Source organism: Microtus pennsylvanicus, chromosome 4, assembly GCF_037038515.1.
Source record: "Microtus pennsylvanicus isolate mMicPen1 chromosome 4, mMicPen1.hap1, whole genome shotgun sequence".
Lineage (NCBI taxonomy): Eukaryota > Metazoa > Chordata > Mammalia > Rodentia > Cricetidae > Microtus > Microtus pennsylvanicus.
The window spans coordinates 38798868-38822262 of NC_134582.1; the positions used below are offsets into that span (position 1 = coordinate 38798868).

Sequence of the window (23395 nt, forward strand, 5' to 3'; positions counted from 1 at the left end):
CTGAGGTCTGTGTTCAGCTCTTTGCTTTGTGCCTCGGCTCTCTTCCTCCCATGCATCTGAACCCAGGGTTCAGACTTGATGTTGTCACACACAGAGCCATCTGCCACCAGTCAACCCATCAGGCAAAAGCCTCACAGGGCCAAGTTCAGATGAGCACTGTAATTGTCTCCACTCGCAGCCTCTTACTGTGCATTCCGGCTACAGCCACAGGCAGTCAAGCCAATTCAAACAGCCAGCGGTGTCTCCATCACTGCAGAGGACCAGCCCTGCACTCACCCTGCATTGGCTTCTCTCAGATTGTATTTGATGGATTTAGTAGGTGACCCATCATCTGACAAAGTCACATAATTAAGTTTGGGAAATGCAGGCACAAACCTACTTCAACGGGCCTCTCTCCTGGGGCACGTCACGGAGCGCCTGACATGACATGGCATCTGTCGCACTGATTCCCCAAGGCGGGAGCTCACAGCTGTCCGTCCACATGGGGAGGCATCTCCATTTTCCCTCATCATTCATCTCGAATTCTTCCTCCCATCCTGTGCCTCGCTTGGAAATGTGTGTGAATTGTACTGGCAGAGCCTTTCCTGGCAGTCCTGTGCTCTGCGGGAGTATGGCCTCTGCCAAGGACAGCGTGCATTCCCTGCTTGCGCAGAGGAATCTTTGGTCATCTTACAAACTCACTGTGTGCTCTGTTAGGTACCGGGGCAGAAAGGCAGAAGCTGCCATCCGATGGCTGCACTCCCACGTTCAAACCTCTTAAACCTGGGCCGACCTCCAGACTCCTCACCACAGGGTCCCACGAAACCCGGAGCTCCTGCCACCACACTCCGTGTCTGCTCCTCTCTGTTTGCCCCCCAGGCCTCATCACACTCCTGGTCTCCTACAGTCCCTTCAAGATGACCAGATTCTGCCCTCCGGGGTGTGCGTGAACGGTCTCTTCTGGAGTGCCCCTTGCTACAGCACACATGTAGCGTTCTCCTTCGCTCCGGTTCCCTTCTCATGTCTGCAGAATCACTCCTCATGCCATCTCTCCCTTCCTAGCAGCTGGCACTGTCTGAGGAAAGGCCATGTTTGCTTTTATGTCCTTGCATCTTGCCAGTCGCTGTCTCACATGAGAAAGCAGGCTCTATGGAGCAGGCATTTTGACGACCTTGTATGCCAATCTCATGATGCCCAAGGACTCATCAAATATCCAAGTAGCAATGAATGCAATCCCTTGTCACAAGTCTTTGGAGGATGTGGATAGTTCGATAGAAAAGACCCACAGTCAGGGCAGGATCTGCAAGATGGGAGCCTGGGAGGAAACGTCACAGAAGCCTCGGCTGAGTGGATACTTTAGGATTAGATGGGAGTGGTGAGGTTGAGGAGGAGTCCGGTATGAGAGGCAGGCACTTCTGGGACAGACAACTTGGCAGAGCTCATTTATCTGCAGTGTAGAATATAGTCAGCGTGTTTGTTGATTGGACCTGGCTGCCTGCCTCTTATTCCTTTGCCATTTTCCAATTAAATTGCTTCAATAGGGTAAAAAGCTTCCATATATAAACACCATTATAGGAAATCATTAAAAAGCATCCATTTCATTATGGTTGCTATATTTGTGAGCCTGCATTAGGAACTCAGAGGCTTCTTCAAGCTGGATTTTAGATGCACTTTGCTGCAGTGGTTTTTTTTTTTTTCTTTCTGGTTTACCAAAACAATAGCAGTAAGTCATCTGCTTGCTTCATCAAAAACCCATTTTCTTTTCTTTGCAATTGACACCTGTCAGAGCCTTGCCACCCCTCCTGGACAGTGACTGTTGAGCACTGTCCTAGGACCGGACGACTAAACAAGCAGCTTAGGCCTGGGCTCACCCCAGTCATCAAACGAAGGAAAAAGTTCCCAGCACATGCACTTGGAAATGAGTTCTCTTACTTCTTTCCAAATCTTGTCACACAGCTGTTTTGAAACTAACAGTGACTAAACAGAACCAAGGTGGGAATCGTCATTTACATTTTTTTATTTTCTGTATCTAGTGACACGTTGGAATTTGCAGATGAATTTAGTAGCTTACACGCTGTAGTAATAGGAGCGGCGGGTCTGTGTCCCCAGCACCCCGGCCACCTGGCTAGCTTATGTCCTAAATAACAACATACAAACTGTATTCATTTAATCATTGCTTGGCCCATTTCTATCTAGCCTCTTCTAGGCTAATTCTCACATATTAATTTAGCCCATTTCTAATCATCTGTGTAGCGCCCCTAGGTGCACTTACCGGGAAGATTCTAGCCTATGTCCATCCTGGGTCGGAGCTTCATCGCGTGCGTCTGCCTGGGAGCTGGGAGCATGGTGTCTCTCTGAGGCATCTGCTCCCGAGAGGAGAGCTGTGGAGTCTGAGCTCACTTCCTCTTCCTCCCAGCGTTCTGTTCTGTTTACTCCTCCCACCTATCTTCTAACCAATGAGGGCCAAGCAGTTTCTTTTTATTTAACCAATGACCTTCCTCCATCATTTCCCCTTTTTCGGTTTAAACAAAAAAAAAAGGCTTTAACTTTAACATAGCAAAATTACATATAACAAAACAGTTATCAAGTAAAAGTTACAATAATCTTTATCATAACTAAGGAAAACTATAACTATAACTAACTATTCTTAACTCCATCAAAGACTCCAGAAAGATACAATACTACCTAAGCAAACAAGAAAAAAAGCAACTTTTAAAACTTGAGAAATGACAGAGACATCTTGCTGCCTGGACAGTCACCCAAAGTTCCTCTGTACCGCCAATGACCTTCCTCCATCAACACGCTTTGATATAGGCTCTGGGTCAGGTATCCATTCCTTGTGATTGGTACTCGCTTTGGAAGGAGACCCAAGTATAGATGAGTTCGAGGAAGGCAAGCCACTTTTCCAAGCTAAGAGGTGGTTTTGTTGGTGCCATGTCTCTATAGACGGCCCTGCTCCTGCGTGCCTTGGACTGTTCGATGCCCACAATTGCTGTTACAGCCTCAGTCCTTTGAGGTCTCAGCGCTGATGGGGGAATTACAGAAGCAGCTGCTTAATCACAGCACCTGGCCTGTGTTACGTTTGTAATTGAATGAGATTTTGCTGATCTCAGGATGGAAAGCAGCGCTCACAAGCCAGATCACGCCGCTGTGGCCACAGGAAGGAGCCCGTGTATGCAGGGATGGGCGCGCGCATGCGCACGCTCATAGCATTACACGTGTCTGAGTGGTGTTCTCTGCAGAAGCCTCTTCTACTCGCTTCAGTAATAGAACTACTGAGCCTTGCCGGAGCCATTGCTTGAAAGGTCAGTCTCCGACCGGACTGACCTTGTGTGAGGGCGCTTCTGGGTTAGGATCTGGAGGGCTCTTTTGAGTTCTAGTGAGAGACGGGTACATCGCTGGAACACATCGCAGCTCACGTTGGAATCCTTGCTTGTTGCTGTGATCAATCAGTGGTAGTTTCCCTTAGGAGGAGTCATTTTGGGAAGCCAGCCAAGGAGGAATTTGCACATAAAACCTGACTTTTTGGCACGGCTGTGACCGTGAAATATGTTGAATGTGAAAGTCAGATTTTCCTGGCTGGCTGCTGATGAGGTCTAATGGCTTCAGAAAGAAAAAAAAATGTTTAAACGTGTCAAGTGCAGGGGCCAGCACAAGGTCTTTTCCCAAGGCAGCCTTTATAACTATAAGGCAGCTCTGGAGAACCTTGCTTCCTGGGGTAGCTGGTCTCCTGCCTTTTCCTTCACGGTAGAGACAGACAGTCTGTAATGTGCTTGGAAGCTTTGAGAAGTCAGCTCCCAGAACGGCAGTGCTAGGCTGGTCTGCAATTGCAGTCTGATTAGTTGATATGACAAGGTTGAATCTTGCCTACCACATCTTCTTTTCAATTATTATTTTGGGCAACTTAATTTCTCCCAGGAGGCTCGCTGCGAGTATCACCCCGAGGTCTGGGTTCTAAGTGTGGCTTTAAACACCAATTCAGTGGAAGCCTTACCAAGGTGACCTTTTCCCTGGAGGCTAGAACCTGGTCAGTTAAAAACTGTGTTTAAGAGTTATCTCAGTGGTTAGGAACACTTTTTGTTCTTCTAGAGGACCCGTGCTCGATTTTCACCCACATGGTGGCTTACGACCATCTGTAAATCCATTTCTAAGGGGTCCAACACCCTCCTCTGACCTCTGCAGACACCAGGCATGCACTGTGGTACAGACGTACATGCAAACCAAGACACCCATACACATACAATAAGAATAAACTAAAATAAAACTGTGTATAAACGTTAGCAGGGCTGAGTAACTGAAGTGGCCACCAGAAATCTTTCTAGACTTTTCCTTGAAGTAAATACAATTGAAAGCGGGAAAGACTGTGACTCTGTTTTAGTGTGCTGTATTTCTCTCACATGCTACTGGTCAGTAAATTTTCAGCCTCCAGAAGAGACCTGGCTGTGGAATGGAAAGGTACTGATCTTCAAGGTTAACTCGGGACCGGCTCCCAGTGCTGTTGGGGTTATGAATTCCTCTTTTATTATAATAAGCATTCCTTGTTTTCTAAACACACCACATCTCCAAAGGTCGATTTATGTTTCCCTTCGTTGGAACTCATGACATATTTTGCCTTAAAACCAGACCAGGCTCTGAAAGCCTGTTTAGTCTATACTGGAAACAAAATCCAGGCCCTCACTAGTATTCCCACCCCTTGAGCCATGGTGGGAAGATGATTGCTCTAAGAAAGTATTTTATATTGCTGATGCTTGATGGCTAGAGCATGTGTGTGTATAGCACACACACACACACACACACACACACACACACACACACACACTGAGCAGGGCGCTGGAGCTGCCATGGGTGACCAGTGTTGAGAAAGCACCCTTTGGACTGTCTTGGCATGGGAGTAGGTGGTTGGGATTATAGAACTGCGTGGGGACCTGTGACCGTGGCAGAGGGCCTCGCAGGCATAGTGAGGGGGTGTAGTTCATGTTTGATGTAGCTGACGTTTGATGATCTTTATGCCTTCATATTTACAACCACACTTGCTGTTTCACAGAAACAAACTGTCAGAAATCTAAAGACAGCAGCAAATATGCAAAAGAATTTCAGGCTGATAAAATATTGCTGAATTGGAGTGAAGATATAGCCTCCTTCTCACTGAGAAATGAAACACAGAATTGAGATGTTGAGGGGATGGGAGTGGCTTGCTGTCCTCAGGACCCCCAGCCTGAATGTGCCTGCATCATGCCCCTTTGTCTGTGTCAGAGACACTTACTGGGGCCTTGCCCTACATCGAAGGGGGATCTTTGTGGCGGTATCTGTATGAAATCAAGACCTTTGAGTAGCTACACTATTTCAGCTTTCTTGTTTAGGATGCTGCCATACCCCAACCTCTTCCCAACATTTTATTTTGAGAGACTTCAGATCTCATAAAAATGGTCCAGCGAACGCCCATGAACTCTTGGTCTAGATTAACTATAGAGGATTGTTAGTACTTGTTTAGATCGCCCCAGCTGTCACACGAAGGCCTTTCGTTGTTTAATCCAGGTCCAGTCAAGGCTCACAGGCTGTGTTTGCTGATCGTGTCTCTCACCACTCCCTCCTGGACTCTGGAACAAGTTGCTGATATTTTGGAAACTAGTGCGATGCTATCTTATTCTGGGCGGGGCGATTGCTTTCTAATTAGATTAGAAGTTAGGGTTTTGTTGTTGTTTTGCTGTTATTGCAAGAACATATGTGGGTGATGGTTGTGTCTCCATCATCTTTATGAAGTCCCAAGAAGTCCCTAGTGTCAGCTCCATTTGTTGGTGGTGTCTTGATGTTTTAAGACTATGTTGATGTGCTTCTTGTAAGTCCTCTTATCTTCAGTTGGCACAGGCAGTGCATGCTAACGTAGATAATGCAGATGCTTCCTCCTTCCCCCTCAGACACTTTTCCTGGCCATTCAGACTTGAAAGTCTATTGAATAATTTTTATGTTGTATGTTTTTTCTGTGGATCAATATCAAGAAAACAAGGCTTTAGCTTTGGATCTATGGAAGGGTCGGACTGTTACATCCCCAGGATGGAGCATCACAGCTCTTCACACAAATTTGTATTCATGCTCAGAAAATGTTTGGTGTGATATATATATATATATATATATATATATATATATATATATATTCACATATATGTTCTGTTATGTTTTCTGTAGTGCTAAGGATTGAACCCGTGTCCTTTCACATTTTTAAGCTGTATTCCTAGTCCCATTTCATGCACTTAAATTGCTCTACACCAGGCATGATGTGTGGCCAGTCAGTACAGAGATGTGGGCAACATGCTGACTCCTAGGAGGGGTCCCCACATTCTAGCCTAGCATACCTGCACCCGCTTCTGTTAAGTTTACTGTAGCTAATAATCTCTCACCTCGCTGGATGTCTTCACCTCAGAGAGCCTAATTGAGGGCCCTTTCCCATTTGTAACAGGTCACTTGTTCTTAAATTTGATGATACCTGATTAACAAGTAGGTAAAAAAAAAAAGGCTATGCTTTTGACTCATGACCTTAAACAAGTCTTTCCTTTATTCCACACTTGGAACCCATCTGCTGTTTATCAACTGCCTCCTCTGTACCCAGTATTGTGAGCATCTAGGAGCACATTGAGTGAGGGCTGTCTCTGCTCCAGGGGCACAAGGGATTGTGGGAGATTGGTTGCCTCCATTAGGTGCCTCTTAGAAAATGGGATTTCAAGGCAAAACTTAAATAAAAGACCAAAAGTAAAGAGAAACAAGGTACTTCTAAACTAAATAACTACCTGGACCCTTCCTGTGAGACAAAAATATAGAACCTCAGTAATATATACATTTCTAGTCAGGAATCGTGTTTTGAAAACAGATCCTTGATTAAAAAAAGAAAGGCTCCTCAGAACCTGGAAGACCCCGGATGTGTTTTAACACTGAACCCATTTATGTGGGTTAGGATTTTCCCGGTGGTTTAAAAATCAGCAGCATTTTTTAACCTTGTTGAAAAGGAGCCAGTTCTGGTCTGTAGTTTCTGCTGTCAGTTCTGGATATAAACTTACTTGGTTCTGAGAGAGAACTAAGCAAGCCATAGTCGCACACCAAGAAGTGTCTAATCGGGCGAGAAGGCTGGTGGGGGTGAATAGCGTCTTACATCCTTGTCAGATCTCTAAGTTATATGGCCCTTCACTTAAACAGTGACAACACAATCTAAGACTCTAAATCAGTGATAATCAATTAACTTTTCTAATACTAGACTCTAACACAGTTCCTCACGTGGTAGTGATTCCCCAAGCATAAAACTGTTTTTGCTGCTACCTCATTACTGTAATGTTGCTCCTGTTATGAATCATAATGTAAATATCTATGTTTTCTAACGGTCTTAGGCAACCCCTATAAGAGGCCATTTAGATCCCAAGGGGTAGGGACCCTCAGGTTGATCCTCAGGAAAATAGAACCTGACTGTCGACTCTCCAGTTCCTACCAGACTCTGTCTAGGGAAAGTTACATTTAGAAATGATAGCAAAATATAGGAGGAGCTTCAGACCCGAACAGAGGGGGACAGCCATGCATGTTCATCCCAGCCCTGGTGCATCGTGGAGGCCCCAAGTCTGAGGGGTCAGCCGCGTACTGCTCTAAAGGCTGCCATGCCGGGTCTTGCAATTACAGACCCAGTATTCCAAGAATAAATTGTATAAATCCAAGTATAAATTGTAATGAACTTTGGATGATAACCATGAATCAAAACCCACTTTTAAATTTAAAACAAGGGAAGTTCCAGACACACTGAAGCTTGCCAGGTCTCTAGACACATCACTGGCCACTACAGGCAGGTTTGCATCTTCTAGTCCAAAGAAAGGTCTGTTCTGTTTATCCCTCCATGTCCTGTCTCACTGTTATAGAAAATTAAATATCAGAGGCCAAATGCTTAGGCTATCTGAACTTAGCTCCTCCGAGATGCTCCCCACTGAAAGTTTGCATAAAAAGAAACTTTGAGACCTGCATACCCGTGACACAGGTGGAGAGACACAGTCACATCACGTCGCGATACAGATGAAGTCCATGTACCCAAGTTCTTGCAGATCTATAGCCAAGCACACAGTCTCTCTTATGAAGCTGGAATACTTCCTCCCTACTGACAGGAGATAATTCACTCTTCTTCTGGCGGCCAGAAAACTCGGGGCTCAACAGACAAAATCAGCCCCTGCAGCTGTGCTTTGTGGGTTCGCTTCCAAAGGTTCCCCTCGTCCTGCTGGCTGCTCTTGGCTGTTATTTGTAGCGGCTTGTCAAAAGCTACTTCTAGTTTTTTTTCCTTCATTATTATTTGCAGTTACTTGTCAGAAACTACCTCTAGTTTTTACTTGAAGGAATGATATAAACAAGCCATGTTAAAGATATTGTCTTTGATACAGAGGGTGTCCCGTCTCGCAGAGGTAGAGCAGGCCATCACTTCACCTTCTCTATAGGAAGCTTAGCGTGGCTGAAGTCCCCACCATGCCGCCCTTGGCCGGAGGTGCTACATGTGTGGCTTGTAGTATTAACAAGTCAGTAACTCTCCTCAGTTGCTGAGCTTTCCTGGATCTTTTTTTTCTTCTGTTCCTTCACCTCAACCCAGACAGTTTTAATGAACAGCCCCTCAGCTTCCTTCTGAACCAAGCATAAACTTGAAGGTGATGTTTTCTATTTCCTGCACACTTGTTAGCTTTTATGTTCCAAGTTTATATACTGAAATATATTTATTATTTTGTCATTTATATATTTATATATGTGTGTGTGTATATATAATGTAAACACACACATGCATCATGGTAAACATTTTTAAGTGAACAGTTCAGACGTTTTAAGTGCACCCATAGTTTTATGACCATCACCATTATCTTCTTTTATTTCCTAAACCCTGCACACACGGAACAGTAACTGCCTAATATATCCTTCCCAGGCTCTCTCGGTCTCTACGCATTTGCTTCTTCTAAACATCTCACAAAAGCAGAATCGTTGTCCCTGGCTTATTTCATGTGACATGATGTTTTTAAGGTTCATTCACATTCTAGTCCCGGAATTAGCATGCCAACCCTTTACTTTCTCAGAGTAATTTCACAGCTAATATTCCCCATGCATTTGCCCTCTGTTGGCTCTTCTGGCTCTTAACTAAGAAACCAGTGTGCAGGCTTGTGGTTGGATGCCCAAAGAGCCCTATTCTGGTTGCAGTAGCAGTTGGTGACGTGGCCCTGACCATAGGAAGTTTCTGTCATGGTTCCTGCGTGGGTGACTGAGCTAAAGTCGTCAAGTCTCGATGACTCCTGTGAGCTGATGAGACTGGAGCTTTGCCCTAGTGACCTGAGCATTGGACGCCTTGCTGAGCTGTGAAGGGTGCTGACTTTGTTCTGTGAATACCACCTCGCTGAGGGACCTTCTCTGTCTGTAACCTCTTCATGTTACCGTTGATGTCTTTGCATGAAGATGGAAGGTCCAGTTTCTTCCTGGAGTGAGAGTGTGCCAAAAGATGAAGTTTGTGGTTATTATAGGTGACTATTTGGAAGGATATGCTACCAGCTCCCATTGGTCCTGTCTGGAGCAGTACCGATAAATGAGTGAAAGCACAGGGGTCGATGTTTGGTGATGGTGCCTCACCCCCAGCACCCCGCATCTGTTCCTGCTAGCCAACCCACCTTGCCTTCCCTGCGTCTCCAGATGGGGCACAGTGGCAGAGTTCAGTGGCATGTCTGTAGATAACTGGTGGGGTGCGTATAAATAACAGACTGGGGTGGGGTTGGGGGGCTCCTCATCTAGCAGGTACACAACTTTGTAATTCTCCTTTCAGAACAGAGGGACACAGACTATTTTAACTATATTCATTTAAATGTGAGGTCTCATGTCCTCTAGACTGCCTCAAACACACAACATAGCTGAAGATGGCTTCCCATCTCACCCTCTCCAGGGCTGGGTTTACCAGTAGACACCAGTATATCAAGTTCTGTATGTTCACTTAAATGTCGCTCTCCCATTATTCTTCTGACTGTCCTGTGTGACACTGTGCTCTCTTGGGGACATTTCCAGGCTCCTGGCAGGTCCCTGAGAGAAGGACTTTAGTATGTAGTCATCGTACATTTGTGAGCCTATCAGAATCGAGGACAGTCTCTTGTTCCTCTAGGAACTGTGCTTCCAGACTGTGGTCAGGGCTCAGCCACTGTCCAACAGCAGAATGAAAAATGCTGCCCAAACCCTGCTCCTGCTCTTCCTTCTGTTCCTCGAGGCCTGGATGCCACCTTGTAGCTCTACTCTGGAGAACCGTTTAGAAGACACATCGAGCATGACTCACACACCGTCGGTGGACCTGTGTGATCACAGTGTGGAGTGGCTGAATATAAGCTCCTTTTTCTCTTCATCGCGCACACACAGATCTGGGAATGCGTGTTCACCCAGCTCTGGATACCAGGGAACCTGCACCTGAGCGGGAACAGTCTTTCATAGACTGGTCTGTGTGTTGGCAGCCATGCTTGGACCCCTTTGCCTCAATTTGGGGCTAAGCCCCTGTTTGTCCTGTCCAGGTGAACTGGTGTGATGTGTATCTCCCCTCCCCACTGTCAGCATCTCCCGTGCATAACGAAGAAGAGCTTAAGGCCTATGTAAAGTATCCTGGTGCTGACTGTCTTGTTTCTCTGTGGTGCTGACTCAACTGTGTAGCGCTGATTTTTTACTCTTTTAAATTGCTTTTGATTGCCTACGCTGTTCTATTCTGAGATGCCGTGATGAGGAAGATCAAAGTCCCTTCTTTCATAGAAGCATGTGTTTTTAGAAGGGAAAGATAATGAACATACATGTTAGATCAGATAGTGATGCTTCCTGCAAACACAGCAGGACAATGGCAAGGGGACCAGGCAGAATTGGGAAATGGAATCCCCGTGCTCCAGATAGGAGGACCTTGGTGGGGAAACTGCATGGTAAGTGGAAAGGAGCATAGGTAGAGGAACATCTGGGAGAGATCAGAGCTGGACATCTCCTCGGGATAGAGAGAAGCCAGGCAGTAGGAAAGAGCAACGGGACAGAGGAGCAGAGGGCCAATCTCGGGATTCTACCAGCCTGCACATTAGAACCATCTGAGGAACTGAAAACATTTCCGGCATCTAGGCCCCACCCCAGAGATTGTGGTTTAATTGGTCTGGGGTGGGGCCCTGGCATTGGCATTTTATAAATGCTCCCCAAGGAATTCCATGGTGCAGCCTGGGCTGAGGACATGAGTCTCCAATATGCAGAGCTTTTAATGACCATGGTAAGGAGTCTGATCTTAGGTTTATGGTAAGGGGTAGGGGGAGCCATTGAACAGTTTGGCCTAGGAAGGTACCATCGCCTGCCTTTAAAAAGAGTCTCACTGTAGCTAGTGTAGCAGGTGGGTGGAGTTATTAGAACAACCAGCTTGAGAAGGAATGGCGCTTTGGGGAACAGTGATGTCAGCAGAGAGTAAGAACAGTTGCTCAGTTCAAGGATGAGTTTCAGAGGTTATAGTGACAAGGTGGATTGGAATTAGATGTGACACAAAAGGGCATCAAGGTTGCCTCAGAGTTGACCTGAGTAACTGGCTCGTTGGCGGGCTCCATTCACAGAGGTGGGAGAGATAGGAAGAAGCTACTTTGAGAGGATGGAACCTTCGTTAGAGTAAAAGCCTCCTGCTGGATTGTTCTCTAGGTTCTGGAAACTAATAGATGTGGGTAGTCAAATGAGGTAGGTTAAAAGGTCCTGAGAAATCTACTTTCTATAATGTTGAACATTTTCTCCAAGTGCTCCAAAGCTTAGCAATAAAAGCAGTTGTCTTGTTAGTGCATTGAGCCTGTAACCAGAAGGGAGATTGGGAAGATACCAGCTTCTTGCATTCAGGACACAGGCTGGATTTAGGAGAAGGATTCGCTTGGGAAGACTGTAGTATCCTTCATGCAGAACTTGCTACAATAATTGGAGGTTATGGTAATATACAGGATTTGGAACAACAGGTAGAAGAATGGTTTTTGATTTTTAGAGGGATTTTTGTTCACAAAAAAAACTATTTTATAATATGTATCTAACTCATATTATAATTTTCTTTCCCTGACCAGACTCTAGAATCCAGAAGTTTAATAGTAACCCAGATTGTTAAAATAAAATTATAAGAATTGTTTACATTTATATGGATAACTTGTTAGAAGTTGGTTATTCCCCAGTGGAGGAAATGGATTAAATTGTATAGGTGGAGCATTGTCAGGTGATGTATGGGGGCAGGAGCAGGGGGGACTTGAAGCTTTTTGAAGACAGGAATAGTTCTTACAGTTTTTGTTTTTTTTAATATCTATTAGCGATGCTCGTTCTGAGTTTTTGTTGTTGTTCGGTGAAGTTATGAGACCTTTATTGAACTTCTGGAATCGGTGTTGGTCTGAATGGCTGAGCAAGAGGGTTTGACTAGAGTTTGAAGTCCCTTCTGGGGCACTTTGCTCTTACTAGCAAAACTCAATGTGGTTGCCTTTGATTGAAAGGCAAGAGAATTCTGAGTGGCACAGGTATTTAGAAAATGGCCAAAGTCTAAAGGTTTGTATTGGCCGCAAGCCTCGGGCAGCAGCCAGTGGGATGGGGCTGGAGGATGCTGACATTGGGAATGCCGTACTTCATTGTTCTTCCGTTGCTCCCAGATGGTCCCCTTCTGGTAGAAGAAACTGGGAACATTCATTGCCAGTCTGCCTGTTTAATGGATTTTCTCCTCATCCCCTCTCAGATAACTGCAGTGACCTGAACTCGGAGCTGCAGAGGGTCCTGACGGGGCTGGAGAGTGTTGTCTGCGGCAGGAAGAAGAGCAGCTGTAATCTCTCTGTAGCTGAGGTGGACAGGCACATTGAGCAGCTCACCACAGCCAGCGAGCACTGTGACTTGGCCATTAAGGTGGGCCTCCCTCCCCCTTCGCTTGGTTTTCTGAGGTTAGGGAGGAGAGAGGGCAGACAGCTTTCCTGGTGTTAGGCTTTCTTGAACACCTATCAGTCCCTGAAAGTCATACAAGCATATTGAGCCATCAGCTAGAAGCAGGAGCTCTATAAATATTTGTTGGGCTAAATTATGTGGGGGGGCATATCAACAATGATCAACATTGACTTTTCACTAAAAAGGGTGATTTACTTGGAAACCGTCACATTAGTAGCATTAAACTACATCACTTCAGTGTGATGCACCATACTATTTTTCTTTCCTTTTCTTTTTGAGACAGGGTCTCATTATGTAGCCCCAGCTCACCTGGAACTGTAGACCAAGAAGACTTAAATTCATAGAAATCTACCTGCCTCTGCCTCCCAAGGGCTGGATTATGCACCATCACACCCAGCTGCTATATAGTATTCTTGTGTTGCAAGATGCCCTTAGATGCTTTCTTGCAGATTTAAGGTTTCTAGAACCCATCTTTGTGAGCTCACAGTCTGTGCTGCTGGAGGAGGGAGGGATAAGGGTCTGGCTGAGTCACCCCATTCCCAGCCAGTGTATCTGGATCTTGACCATGCCTTTGACATATGTTCCACTTTCTTCTGAGAAAAGATTGAGTGAGAAAAAGAATTCATAGCATGTGCACCGCCTCTCCTCTTTCGGAATATTGGGAAAGGCAGGCCCTTCTTGATCCTGGGCCTCAGGTGTCTTTCTTTTACATTGTTGTGGCTTAGTGACCTAGCCACCATCACTGGCATGTCTTACGGGAACCTATATGAAGGGACAGTCCAGCCCCCAGTTTCTGTTGGGAAGAATTCCGGATTGCCCAAGAGGGTGGTAGTGCCTGTGGGTGAGTCATAAAGTGCATGTCTGGTTCAGCTGCCTTTCTTTCCACTTTTCTTCATCTTTGTGGCAGTGGATGGGTGTTAGGATTTGCCATGAGGGGAAGCAGTCACTAACTGGTGCTTCTTTCTCTGGAGTCTCCCAAATTCCAGATTTGATTGTCTTGACATCTAGGGGGCTAGCTTTGGCCTCAGCATCTGGGACGGACAAAGATTTCTGGTAACTAGTTATAGAGAAAGCAGAGCCGAATAGACTGTCCTGGATTTGAAAGGAAGGACAAGGCACCACATGGGGACAGAGGCAACAAGGTTTGGGTGCCTGTCTTCCTCAGGGACCTGGCGTGGGTGACCCGCTGCTGTGTCTAAAGCAGTGTTGGGAATCTTCCATTTCTCATCACTATGTGTTCCCTCTGCTCAGCCTTTCCCCTTCTGTTTAAAAGCCAGCCGGGCCATGCTCTTTGTAAAGGACAATATGAACATGTAGTTCCCAGAGCAAGCAGAGAATGGTCTTCCTAATTGTATGTGTCTTCCCGATCCTTCAGTCATGTGTCTAAAATGGAAATTTTGAAAGAACTTTCCAAATACTATTAAGATTTTCTTCTACTTGGTTCACATCCATTTCATTAGCTAAATGCATCTCTGCTGTCTGAGGAGCCTCCGCCAAGGGCCCACGCTTTTCCTGTGTCACCAAAGCTTTACTTTTGTCCTTGCCGTCCTGGGGCTGCACCACATTCACACTATCCAAATGCCCGTGTGACATCCGGAGCGCGAACTGGTGATATGACCTGCCTCCTTGCTGAGCTGGCTCACGGAAGGCCTGTAATTTAGGAAACTTGCAATTAGACTTTGTGCACATCCTGCAACCTCGTGTTAGTCACTGCATTATCGGGATCCCTCCCTGGCCTGCTGCCTCTATGCAAATTGACCAGCTCTGGAGCTCCTACAGGAAAATCAACATTGTGTGGGTACCACGCACAGATTCAGCACCAAGAGGGGATCTTGTTGTCCTTAACTCTGGGGACTGCTGAGTAGTACAAACTACGATGCAGGCATGTGACAGCATCCTCTGAATCTGAGCAGAGAATGACCAAGTGGTGTCACTGTGTACATGGGGCTCTCTACCCCACTCCTGGGTTCACAAGCTCTTTCCTGTCCCCCTTCTGCAAGAGCGCTAGCGTGGCTTTGATATTTGACTCTGTTTTTCAGACAGTGGAGGAGATTGAGGGAGTTCTTGGTCGGGACCTGTATCCCAACCTGGCTGAGGAGCGGTCCCGGTGGGAGAAAGAGCTGGCTGGGTTGCGGGAAGAGAATGAAAGCCTGACGGCCATGCTGTGCAGCAAAGAAGAGGAGCTGAACCGGACCAAGGCCACCATGAACGCCATCCGCGAGGAGCGGGACAGGCTCCGGAGAAGGGTGAGTGTTCAGACAGTCCTGGCTTCTGCCTGGGCGTGGGGAGGTGGGCAGGTGTGCAGGCAGAGCCAAGGGCATCTGAGGCAAAGATTCTAGAACCTGGAATCGTAAGGAATCTCGGTCTTGGTAATCACTAGGTCATTCCAATTCTGAAATCATTCATCAAGGATCCTTAGGGTAGAACTAAGATGATAAAAACACTCTTCTCAGGAATCCTAAACGCATAGATGGCAGAATTATGTCAGGGCTGCAGGTCTCAGTCTCCTCCGGGATGTGCATCTTCCGCTAGCTCAATTAAATATTTTTTAAGACAGTCTGACGAAGGTGGTGGTGGTGCACACTTTTAATCCCAACGCTTGGAAGGCAAAGGCAGGTGGATTTCTGTGAGTTCAAGGCCAGCCTGGTCTACAAGAGCTAGTTCTGGGACATACTCCAAAGCTACAGAGAAACCCTGTCTTGTGGGGCTTCTACAAGAAACCCTGTCTTGAAAAAAGAAAAACTTTAAAAAAATAATTTTTAAAAAAAATACAGTCTGATATTTTCATAATTGGAAAACATAGACATTTCCTTTTAATTTTTTCCACATTTTTTTTCTTTAACTGTATAGTAGTTTCTCTCATTTATATTGAATAATATAAAAATCTCTTCTTGTTGGGTAGTGGTGGTGCACACCTTTAATCTCAGCACTTGGAAGGCAGAGGTAGGCAGATCTCTATGAATTTGAGGCCAGCCTGGTCTACAGCACTAGTTCCAGAACAGCTAGGGCTACACAGAGAAACTGTCTCCAAAAACAAGCAAACAAAGAAGCTATTATAACTGCATGCATCTACGGGTGGCTGTGTACTTGCGTGTATGCAGGGATGCACATGCATTTTTGTAGTGTGCACATGTGTGGGTGTGTACAGGTGTATGAGAGAGAGGGGCAGGGGTGCCCTGGTCTCCCCAAGAGGACCCACACTGGTTTGAAAACTACAGTGACAGGACGTGTTTCTGCCACTGAAGATGCTGGTGTTCCAACAGCGAAGCACTGGACCAACTTTTCCAAAGATGCTCGTTCACCTGGCAGGGCCTGTGAGTTCTCCTTTGTCCGGCTATGGCTGTCAACTGTGATTGGACTAAGGATGGAAGAATTAATTCTTCTATCAGAAACCATCCTTTCTCAACTGCACTTTGAATCGCGAAGCTTGCTTTCCTTTCAGTCTCAACTGAGGCAGTACAGGAGGTGGCTCCCCAGCTGTCCTCTGCCTGGTGATTCAGCACATGGAGTTCAATGAGGGGCTTGTAGGAGGCTAATGGACCATTAACATTGCTGTGTCTCCTTAACCTGGGAAGTAACTTGTTCTTCATTAAGGTTGGCGTGTGTAAATCATTGTGGTTTTTAAAGATGTTTTTATTATTTTAATTATGTAGGTGTGTGTGTGTGTATATGCGTACTCATATGTGAGTATTTGCCCTTGAGAGAGTACAGATGCCTGTATTGTCAGCCAGAAGAGTTGGGATTACAACCATGGGTGCTGGGAGCTGAACTCTGGTCCTCTGGAAGAGCAGTAAGCCAGCAGTAACTGCTGAGCTATCTCTACTTCCGATCATTCTGTTTATACTCTATCTGTAAATATTCTTAATTTTCACTGGGTGGAGATATGGAATAAATTACTGGCTTTGAAGGTTGTCAGCTCTATCCCTCGTTGTGGGTGATGTCATAATTAAGGAGCTACTCTCCTGCCTCTATCTAGACAACATCTCTCTGAACTCAGAGAAGCATGTTTCTAGAACCCAGCGGTATCTGATACTCCCTACGCGCGTGGGGGCTCTAAACCCAGTCAGGAGAGGCTGTGTCTGGGGATCCTGACGAAGTTGACTTAGCATGGAGGCCTACCCCACCTATAATTTCCTGGGTCACACTCCCGATCTCTATGACTGATAGTCTAATAATAAGTGTGTGCTGATGGTGCATGTTTTGCAAGGGAAATGTTGGCCTTCACTGTAACCATATATTGTGATTTTTCCCTCTAACATGGGTTAGTGAAGCATAAAGAGCCCTTGGTTGTAACTAACAAGGAAAAAAAAGTCAGTCTCCCCTCCATCCAGAGTTTTTTTTTTTTTCTGGCTCTAGAGGCCACCACTAAGAGCCCCAGAAGCAGACTGCTTGGAATCACAGTCTGACCTACAAAGGTGCTTGTGAGTCTTTGGCAAGATCCCTGACCTGTCAGGGCCTGTTTGCTTCATCATGAAGATGATGATGATACGGGTGCAGGGTGATTAAATACCACTCCCGGAGTAAACTACACTGTGGTCAGCATGCACTAAACGTTTGAAAACGAGCGGCAGGTGTTTTAAATGAAATCGAGATTGAGTGATATGGAAGGTTTTCCTTTACATCTTCTCTTTATCATAAGACGCCTTCGGTGTTTGAATATCTCTAACCCTGACAATGACAATTCAGGGTAAATATCTGCACATTTCAGTCAAAATTTGTATCAGTTTTTACCCTTTTGTTTGTGCCTTTGTCATAATTTATATAACGTGCACCTCATTTATCTCCAAACAGCAAAGTTTGAAGGATTATTTCTTCAAACGTATTTACCCTGGAATTGGGTTAACTTCACCTCTAGACAATTGTGAATCTTAAATAATTTTCTAAATGCTTTTGAATGTTAGGGTTTTTTTTTTTTTGAGACTTTAAATACTGGAAGACGTCCAGCCCACATCACCCAGCGCATGTCATTTTCCCAAAGAGGGGTCTGTCTCTTGTGGTCTAATGTTTGCCTGGCCTTAGTCTTTGAGAGGGAATAAGGTTTAATTTCCTTCTGGTCTCTTTGAGTGTGCATAATCTATGGCTGTTTTGCCTTTCTGTCTCTGTTGCAGCTCTGAGCTCACAATTCATCAATGTTGCCTGGAAAGCAATTCGGACCATATATTTTCCCTTTGCTCATCTTCATTGCTTAGACATTGACGAGATCAATGAAACTTGTGCTTGTCCCCTGCCTGCAATTAAACCAAGTGCCCTCCATAGGTCTTCTGAGCCTTGCTCAAGATTTAATTAAATTAAGGTCTTTAATGGAGTCAGTTAGCAAATTGGGCGACTTGGCAGAACAATAACTAAGGGACAGCAGGGCAATATTAGTATTGGTCTCTGTTCATTCTTAAATGAGATAATCATTTGTTTCTGAGTGCACTGTAATATAGCCCCTTATTTCCTCATACTTACAAAAGCAGATCCAAACTCCTCAAGCTAGAATTAGAAAGAAAATGTCTTGTTCTTTCATTCATTTGTACTCTATATAAATGATTAGTCTTCCCTGGCCAGGCAGGGGTCACAGTGATAAACTGGATACAACCCCTGGCTTCAGGGCTATTGAGAGTCATTGCAGTGTTAATAGGTGGTGGGCATAGAAGAACGACCATGGGCATAGAAGTGCACACAGAGAGACATGTGCTGGCAAGATACAGATTCTCCATACTGTTTGCTCCTTTGACCTAAATTGCTTCGGTCAGCTGCCATGCAGCCAAAATGATCAATTCTTTTCCCAGTCTGTTTGGCAGAACAAGACTTCTGGAATCACAGTGTCAGGGAATCCATGTGCAGTTGAATCAAATAATCTTGAAATAAACAGACCTCAGCAGTACCTTTTGGAAGTCTTATATTCTTTAGAAAGCTGTGCATATCTGTGGCATAAGGTCATGGTAACAATTTCTCCCTTCCCCTGCCTTCTACCTAGGTTCCCTGTGTGTCCTGAAGTGAGTTCCACCTCCCTCTCCACGGGGTCCCCCTTGTGTGTGGCCTCTCTGGTCAGCTCCATGGGTGATGTTAGCTAATAGCCCCACAAGGAGCCTCATTTCTGGATGCACTTTCCCCTGATTTCTTCCTCAAACTGTTTTCTCGTGTCCCCTCTCCACCCTGTTCTCCATTCTGTTTCTTCCTCCAGCACAGACTGGCAGTTAGTGACTACTCTGTTAATAGTGACACAGCTGTCAGCTCCCACAGGTCTCAACAAATCTCTTCTGGCATCCTAAGACGGCACTGAGAGAAAACAAAATGCTCTTAGGAGAAGACTCTTTGTGGGTGTCACTCTGGGTGACGTGAGCCTGGTGGGACATTGCTGATGAAGCACACTTCCTCCCTGTTGTGAGAAGCTGTATGTGGGACCTCAGGCAGAGACTGCTCAGAGCTCTGATTCGGTCACCTCTTTGGGAGTGGTCCCAAGGAAGGCTTTGCTCACGCATGCTGAGGAGACACTGAGGTAATACCTCTGTGTTTGACCCTCCATCCCTGCCCTTGCTGTACCTGTGCAGTTGCCCAGGGCTAGCTCTTAACTATAAAGGAAAGAACTGTCAGAGGATTAGAAATCTGGGAAGAAATCGACCAGAGCACTTCCCTTTTCTCCTAAGTAGTCAGATCTGAATACTTTCCTGGGCTAAAGAACAAAGAAGATCATACCTGCCAGACCCCAGAGCTATGGAAGCAGCTTATGTTTTCCTTTCCTAGTTTGTGGTCTGTTTTAACCACCTCCAATTTCTATCAAAGATAACACAGCACTTGCTTAAATTATCGTGTAAATTCACTTCCTAAGAATAAATCTGTATTTTCGACACTTGGATTCTCATTTCTCATTTGAAGGCTCCATGAAGAGTCTTCTAAAATCTCCATTTAGAAAGTGGTTCGCTGCCAAATTGAACACCCTGGACTCAAAGAAGGCAGCCTTGCACATGAGGATAGACTGCCCCAAATGTTATGTAGGACTCTTCTGACCTACTGGGTCTTGTCCTTCTGTAGCTTAGGAATTGTCTCTCCCACACCAGTTTCAATATAGCAAAACCATGCATTGCAACCTAATTGCCTGAGGTTGTAGCAACCTGTGAGCACGGCCACATGGAACCTCAAAGCAAGCTCTTCTGTTGATGGCTAATGATGTTCCTTATCTGACTTGGGACCCTGGTGCCAATCTTAATTCTTGCATGCCATTCAACCACGACCCACACTCGTAGTTGATAGAAGCCACTGATGCATTTGTCTTACCCACACAGTTGCCTGTGCTATCCTCGTTCCAGCATCACACTTTCTGGGCCTCCTGTCTGAGGAGCTGTTTCTGGGTATACCCATGGGATATTTGTGAAGTCTGTGGCAACTTCAACATTGGTTCCCTAATCTCCAACATCTCGATTTCTGTTTGTGCTCTGGGCTCCAGTCTTTATAAGATTAACTTTCTTGCATGTTTTTGTTTTAATTTGTTCCTGGACCCTGAGTTAAATCAACAGATTGTATTGTCCTGGCTGGTCTCTGCGAGCTTCTCTTTCAGTTGATTTCTTCCTCTGATAGCCTCATCTCTGTGTATCTATTCAGTCTGTCTGTGCATTATTTTATTTCACACACATGTGTCTTTTCTTGCTGCCCCCACCATGCTCCCCTGTTTCCTCCTTGCACAGACTGAGATCTATTCATATGGCTTTGCATACCTCTGCTCTGATGTGTCTGTGAGCTTTTAGGTTCTATGTGACCAGCTATGACCCTGACTGCATGGCCACCAAACCCCCCAGGCTTTCTGCTTCCCGAAAATACACACTAGAGGCCCAGTGCCTTGGACAGATCAGTGCTTTGGGGATTTCTCTGGAGTCTACATGCTGAGTCCTTGGGTAGATAAGTTCTCTCTTTGATCAGGTCTGCCGGCGGCCTTCTTGACTGCTTTGCCAGTCTGTCTGCTCTGCAGAAACACAGAGGATGTCTGTCTGTCCCACATCACTGCTCATCCTTGCCCCTCCCTCTTGCTCTCTTCCCCACTGTCTCCTGCTTTAATTGTCTGAGCCTGTGTCTTAGGAAACTCTGTTAGCGAAGATCTGCAAGCAGTCAATATATCATCTTGAGAGTGCCCTTATTTTTGCCCAAAACTTTAAAAAGTTTTTTTAAATCATTCAATTTACTTTGTAACTAACACATAAAAATGTTAATAAATTATAACCATGGCTGGGATTCTATGTAATATTTTGAAACATGTAACATTGGGTAATGATTAAATCCATTTAAATCTTATTTATTCCCTCAAGAGATTATGATTTCTTAATGGTAGAAGTACTCAAAATTCTTTCTTCTAGCTCTTTGAAGTGCACAGTATACAACCATCACCAGCAGTGGCCATACACCATAAGAGCATGCCAGAACCTCTGACTCCTCACTGTACCTTAGTATTCGCTTTATTAATCCAAACCCAACCCTACTGGGTCCCACTCCTACTGGGTCCCATTCCAGCCTCTGGTGAGCACCGTTCTACACACAGCTTTATTTATTTGTCTATTTTTTACTCGTGTGTATGTGTGTGCATGCATGTGTGTGTGAATGTGTGTGAGCACATGTGTGTATAGTGTGGAGGCCTGAAGTGGATGTCAGCAAACATCTTTGGTTACCCTTACTCAATCAAACCCAGAACTTGCCTATATGACTATCTATCTATCTTGCTTGCCAGCTTGCTCTGGGATCCTCTTTCTGCACCTTACAAAGCTGGAATTCCAGGCAGGCCACTGTTCTACTCTGAATCTAGTGGGTTATGGGCACCCAAACCCCTGTCCTCTTGCTTGAGTGATAAGTACTTTAGCTGCTGAACCATCTGCAGCCCTACTTTTAAAAATATGTTTTTATTATTTGCCAATTTTTTGGCACATTAAACTTTGCAAAATGTATTTACGGTAATGTGGTGCTTCAATGCATACACATTGAGTAACGTGGAGTCAGGTTAGACATGTCTGCTCAGGGATTTTTAGCAATTTTTTAATGAAAAATTAAAAATCCTTCTTCAAGCTTTTTGAAATGTAGGGAGCATAATCATTACCTGTGTGGTGGCTTGAATGAGAACAACCTCCATAGGCTCCTACCTTTGAATACTTGGCTCTCAGTGGATGGAACTATTTGGGAAGGATTAGGAGGTGTGGCCTTGTTGAAAGAGGCATGTCACTGGGGCTGAGCTTTGAGGTTGTGAAGAAACTCTCACCATTCTCAGTCTCTCTTTCTCTGAGATGTGAGATCTCAGCTGCTATGACTTTGATCTACCATCATGGACTCTCTCTGGCTGAAACTGTAAGCCCCAAATTAAACTCTTTCTTTTTTATAAGTTGTATTGGTCATAGTGTCTTATCACATAAATAGAAAAGTGACTCAGACAATCACCTTCCATGCAGTACACACCAGAACTTCTTTTCCCTAACAACAAATGATCTTCATCACCCAACCCCACTAACCTCCAGGCTTTCTAACCTCAAGTAGAATGACAACTTTTATTCTACTCCCAACTTCTAAGAAGTCAACTTTTTTTTTAACAACCGAGTGTTACTCAGTGTCAATACTTAGATTATTCCCTATGGATGATATAACAATTTACCATCAACACAGTAGCTTAAAAAATAAAGATTAATCAGGCATGGTAGCCCATGTCATTGATCCCAGTAACTGAGTTAGAGAGGCAGGCTGAACTCTGTAAGTTTGAAGCTAGCCTGGCCGTGTTAGTTCCAGGCTAGGCAGAAATAAACAAGACTGGGTTGCAACAAAACACCCTACACCTCAAATTTATTAACATCCAGCTCTGGTGGTCAAAAATCTAAAATGTGTTACTTTCACTAACATTCAAATGTCAGCAGGAGTGTGGACTTCTGAAAGCCTGAGGGAAGAGTGAACCCCCTAACTATACAGCAGAGGAAAGAGTGAACCCCCTAACTATACAGCAGAGGAAAGAGTGAACCCCCTAACTATACAGCAGCCATGGGCATCTGCCCTCTGTAGTCTTGCCCCTCCCTCCAGCTTCCAGACAAGACACACAGCATCTTCAGGACTACCTGACAGTTCTGTTTCCTTTCTCCCATGGCCCAGATGACCCAGGACCTCCTTCCTCTCTCAACTTCTGTTTGTTTTATACAGGGAATGAGGATGTAGACCACAGACTGCCAAGTGTTAGGTTTTATGTGCATTAGATTTCTAGCTGCATTTGGATGGATGTTCTCAAGACTGTCGGTAACGCTAAGCACTGCAGTAGTGAATGAAACAGACCAATACTCTTGGCCTCAGAGTCCATCTTAAGGGACAGTCTTTTAAAATTTGACATCAGCCTTGATGTATGTGGTAGTCCACATGTGTCATCCCAAGGCTCATGAGGCAGAGTTTCAGACTTGAGACCAGTAGGGGCAACATACTGAGACTTGAGTGTGAGAAAAGAAAAAAAGAAGGCAACACTTGGTCCTTTGGGGGGTATTACTTCTTACTGTACATAAAA

At 45.1% G+C, this 23395-nt stretch overlaps 1 protein-coding gene across 6 annotated transcripts in view; it reads left to right on the plus strand.

The window, feature by feature from the left end:
• Positions 1 to 23395, plus strand: part of Mcc (MCC regulator of Wnt signaling pathway) — a 378701-nt gene that overhangs the window by 301264 nt on the left and 54042 nt on the right. For all 6 annotated transcript variants that reach the window (XM_075968726.1, XM_075968728.1, XM_075968727.1 and 3 more), the window contains 2 exons: positions 12704 to 12867; positions 14943 to 15149. In XM_075968726.1, coding sequence (XP_075824841.1) covers positions 12704 to 12867; positions 14943 to 15149 — 371 coding nt within the window. The remainder of the gene's footprint in view (positions 1 to 12703; positions 12868 to 14942; positions 15150 to 23395) is intronic.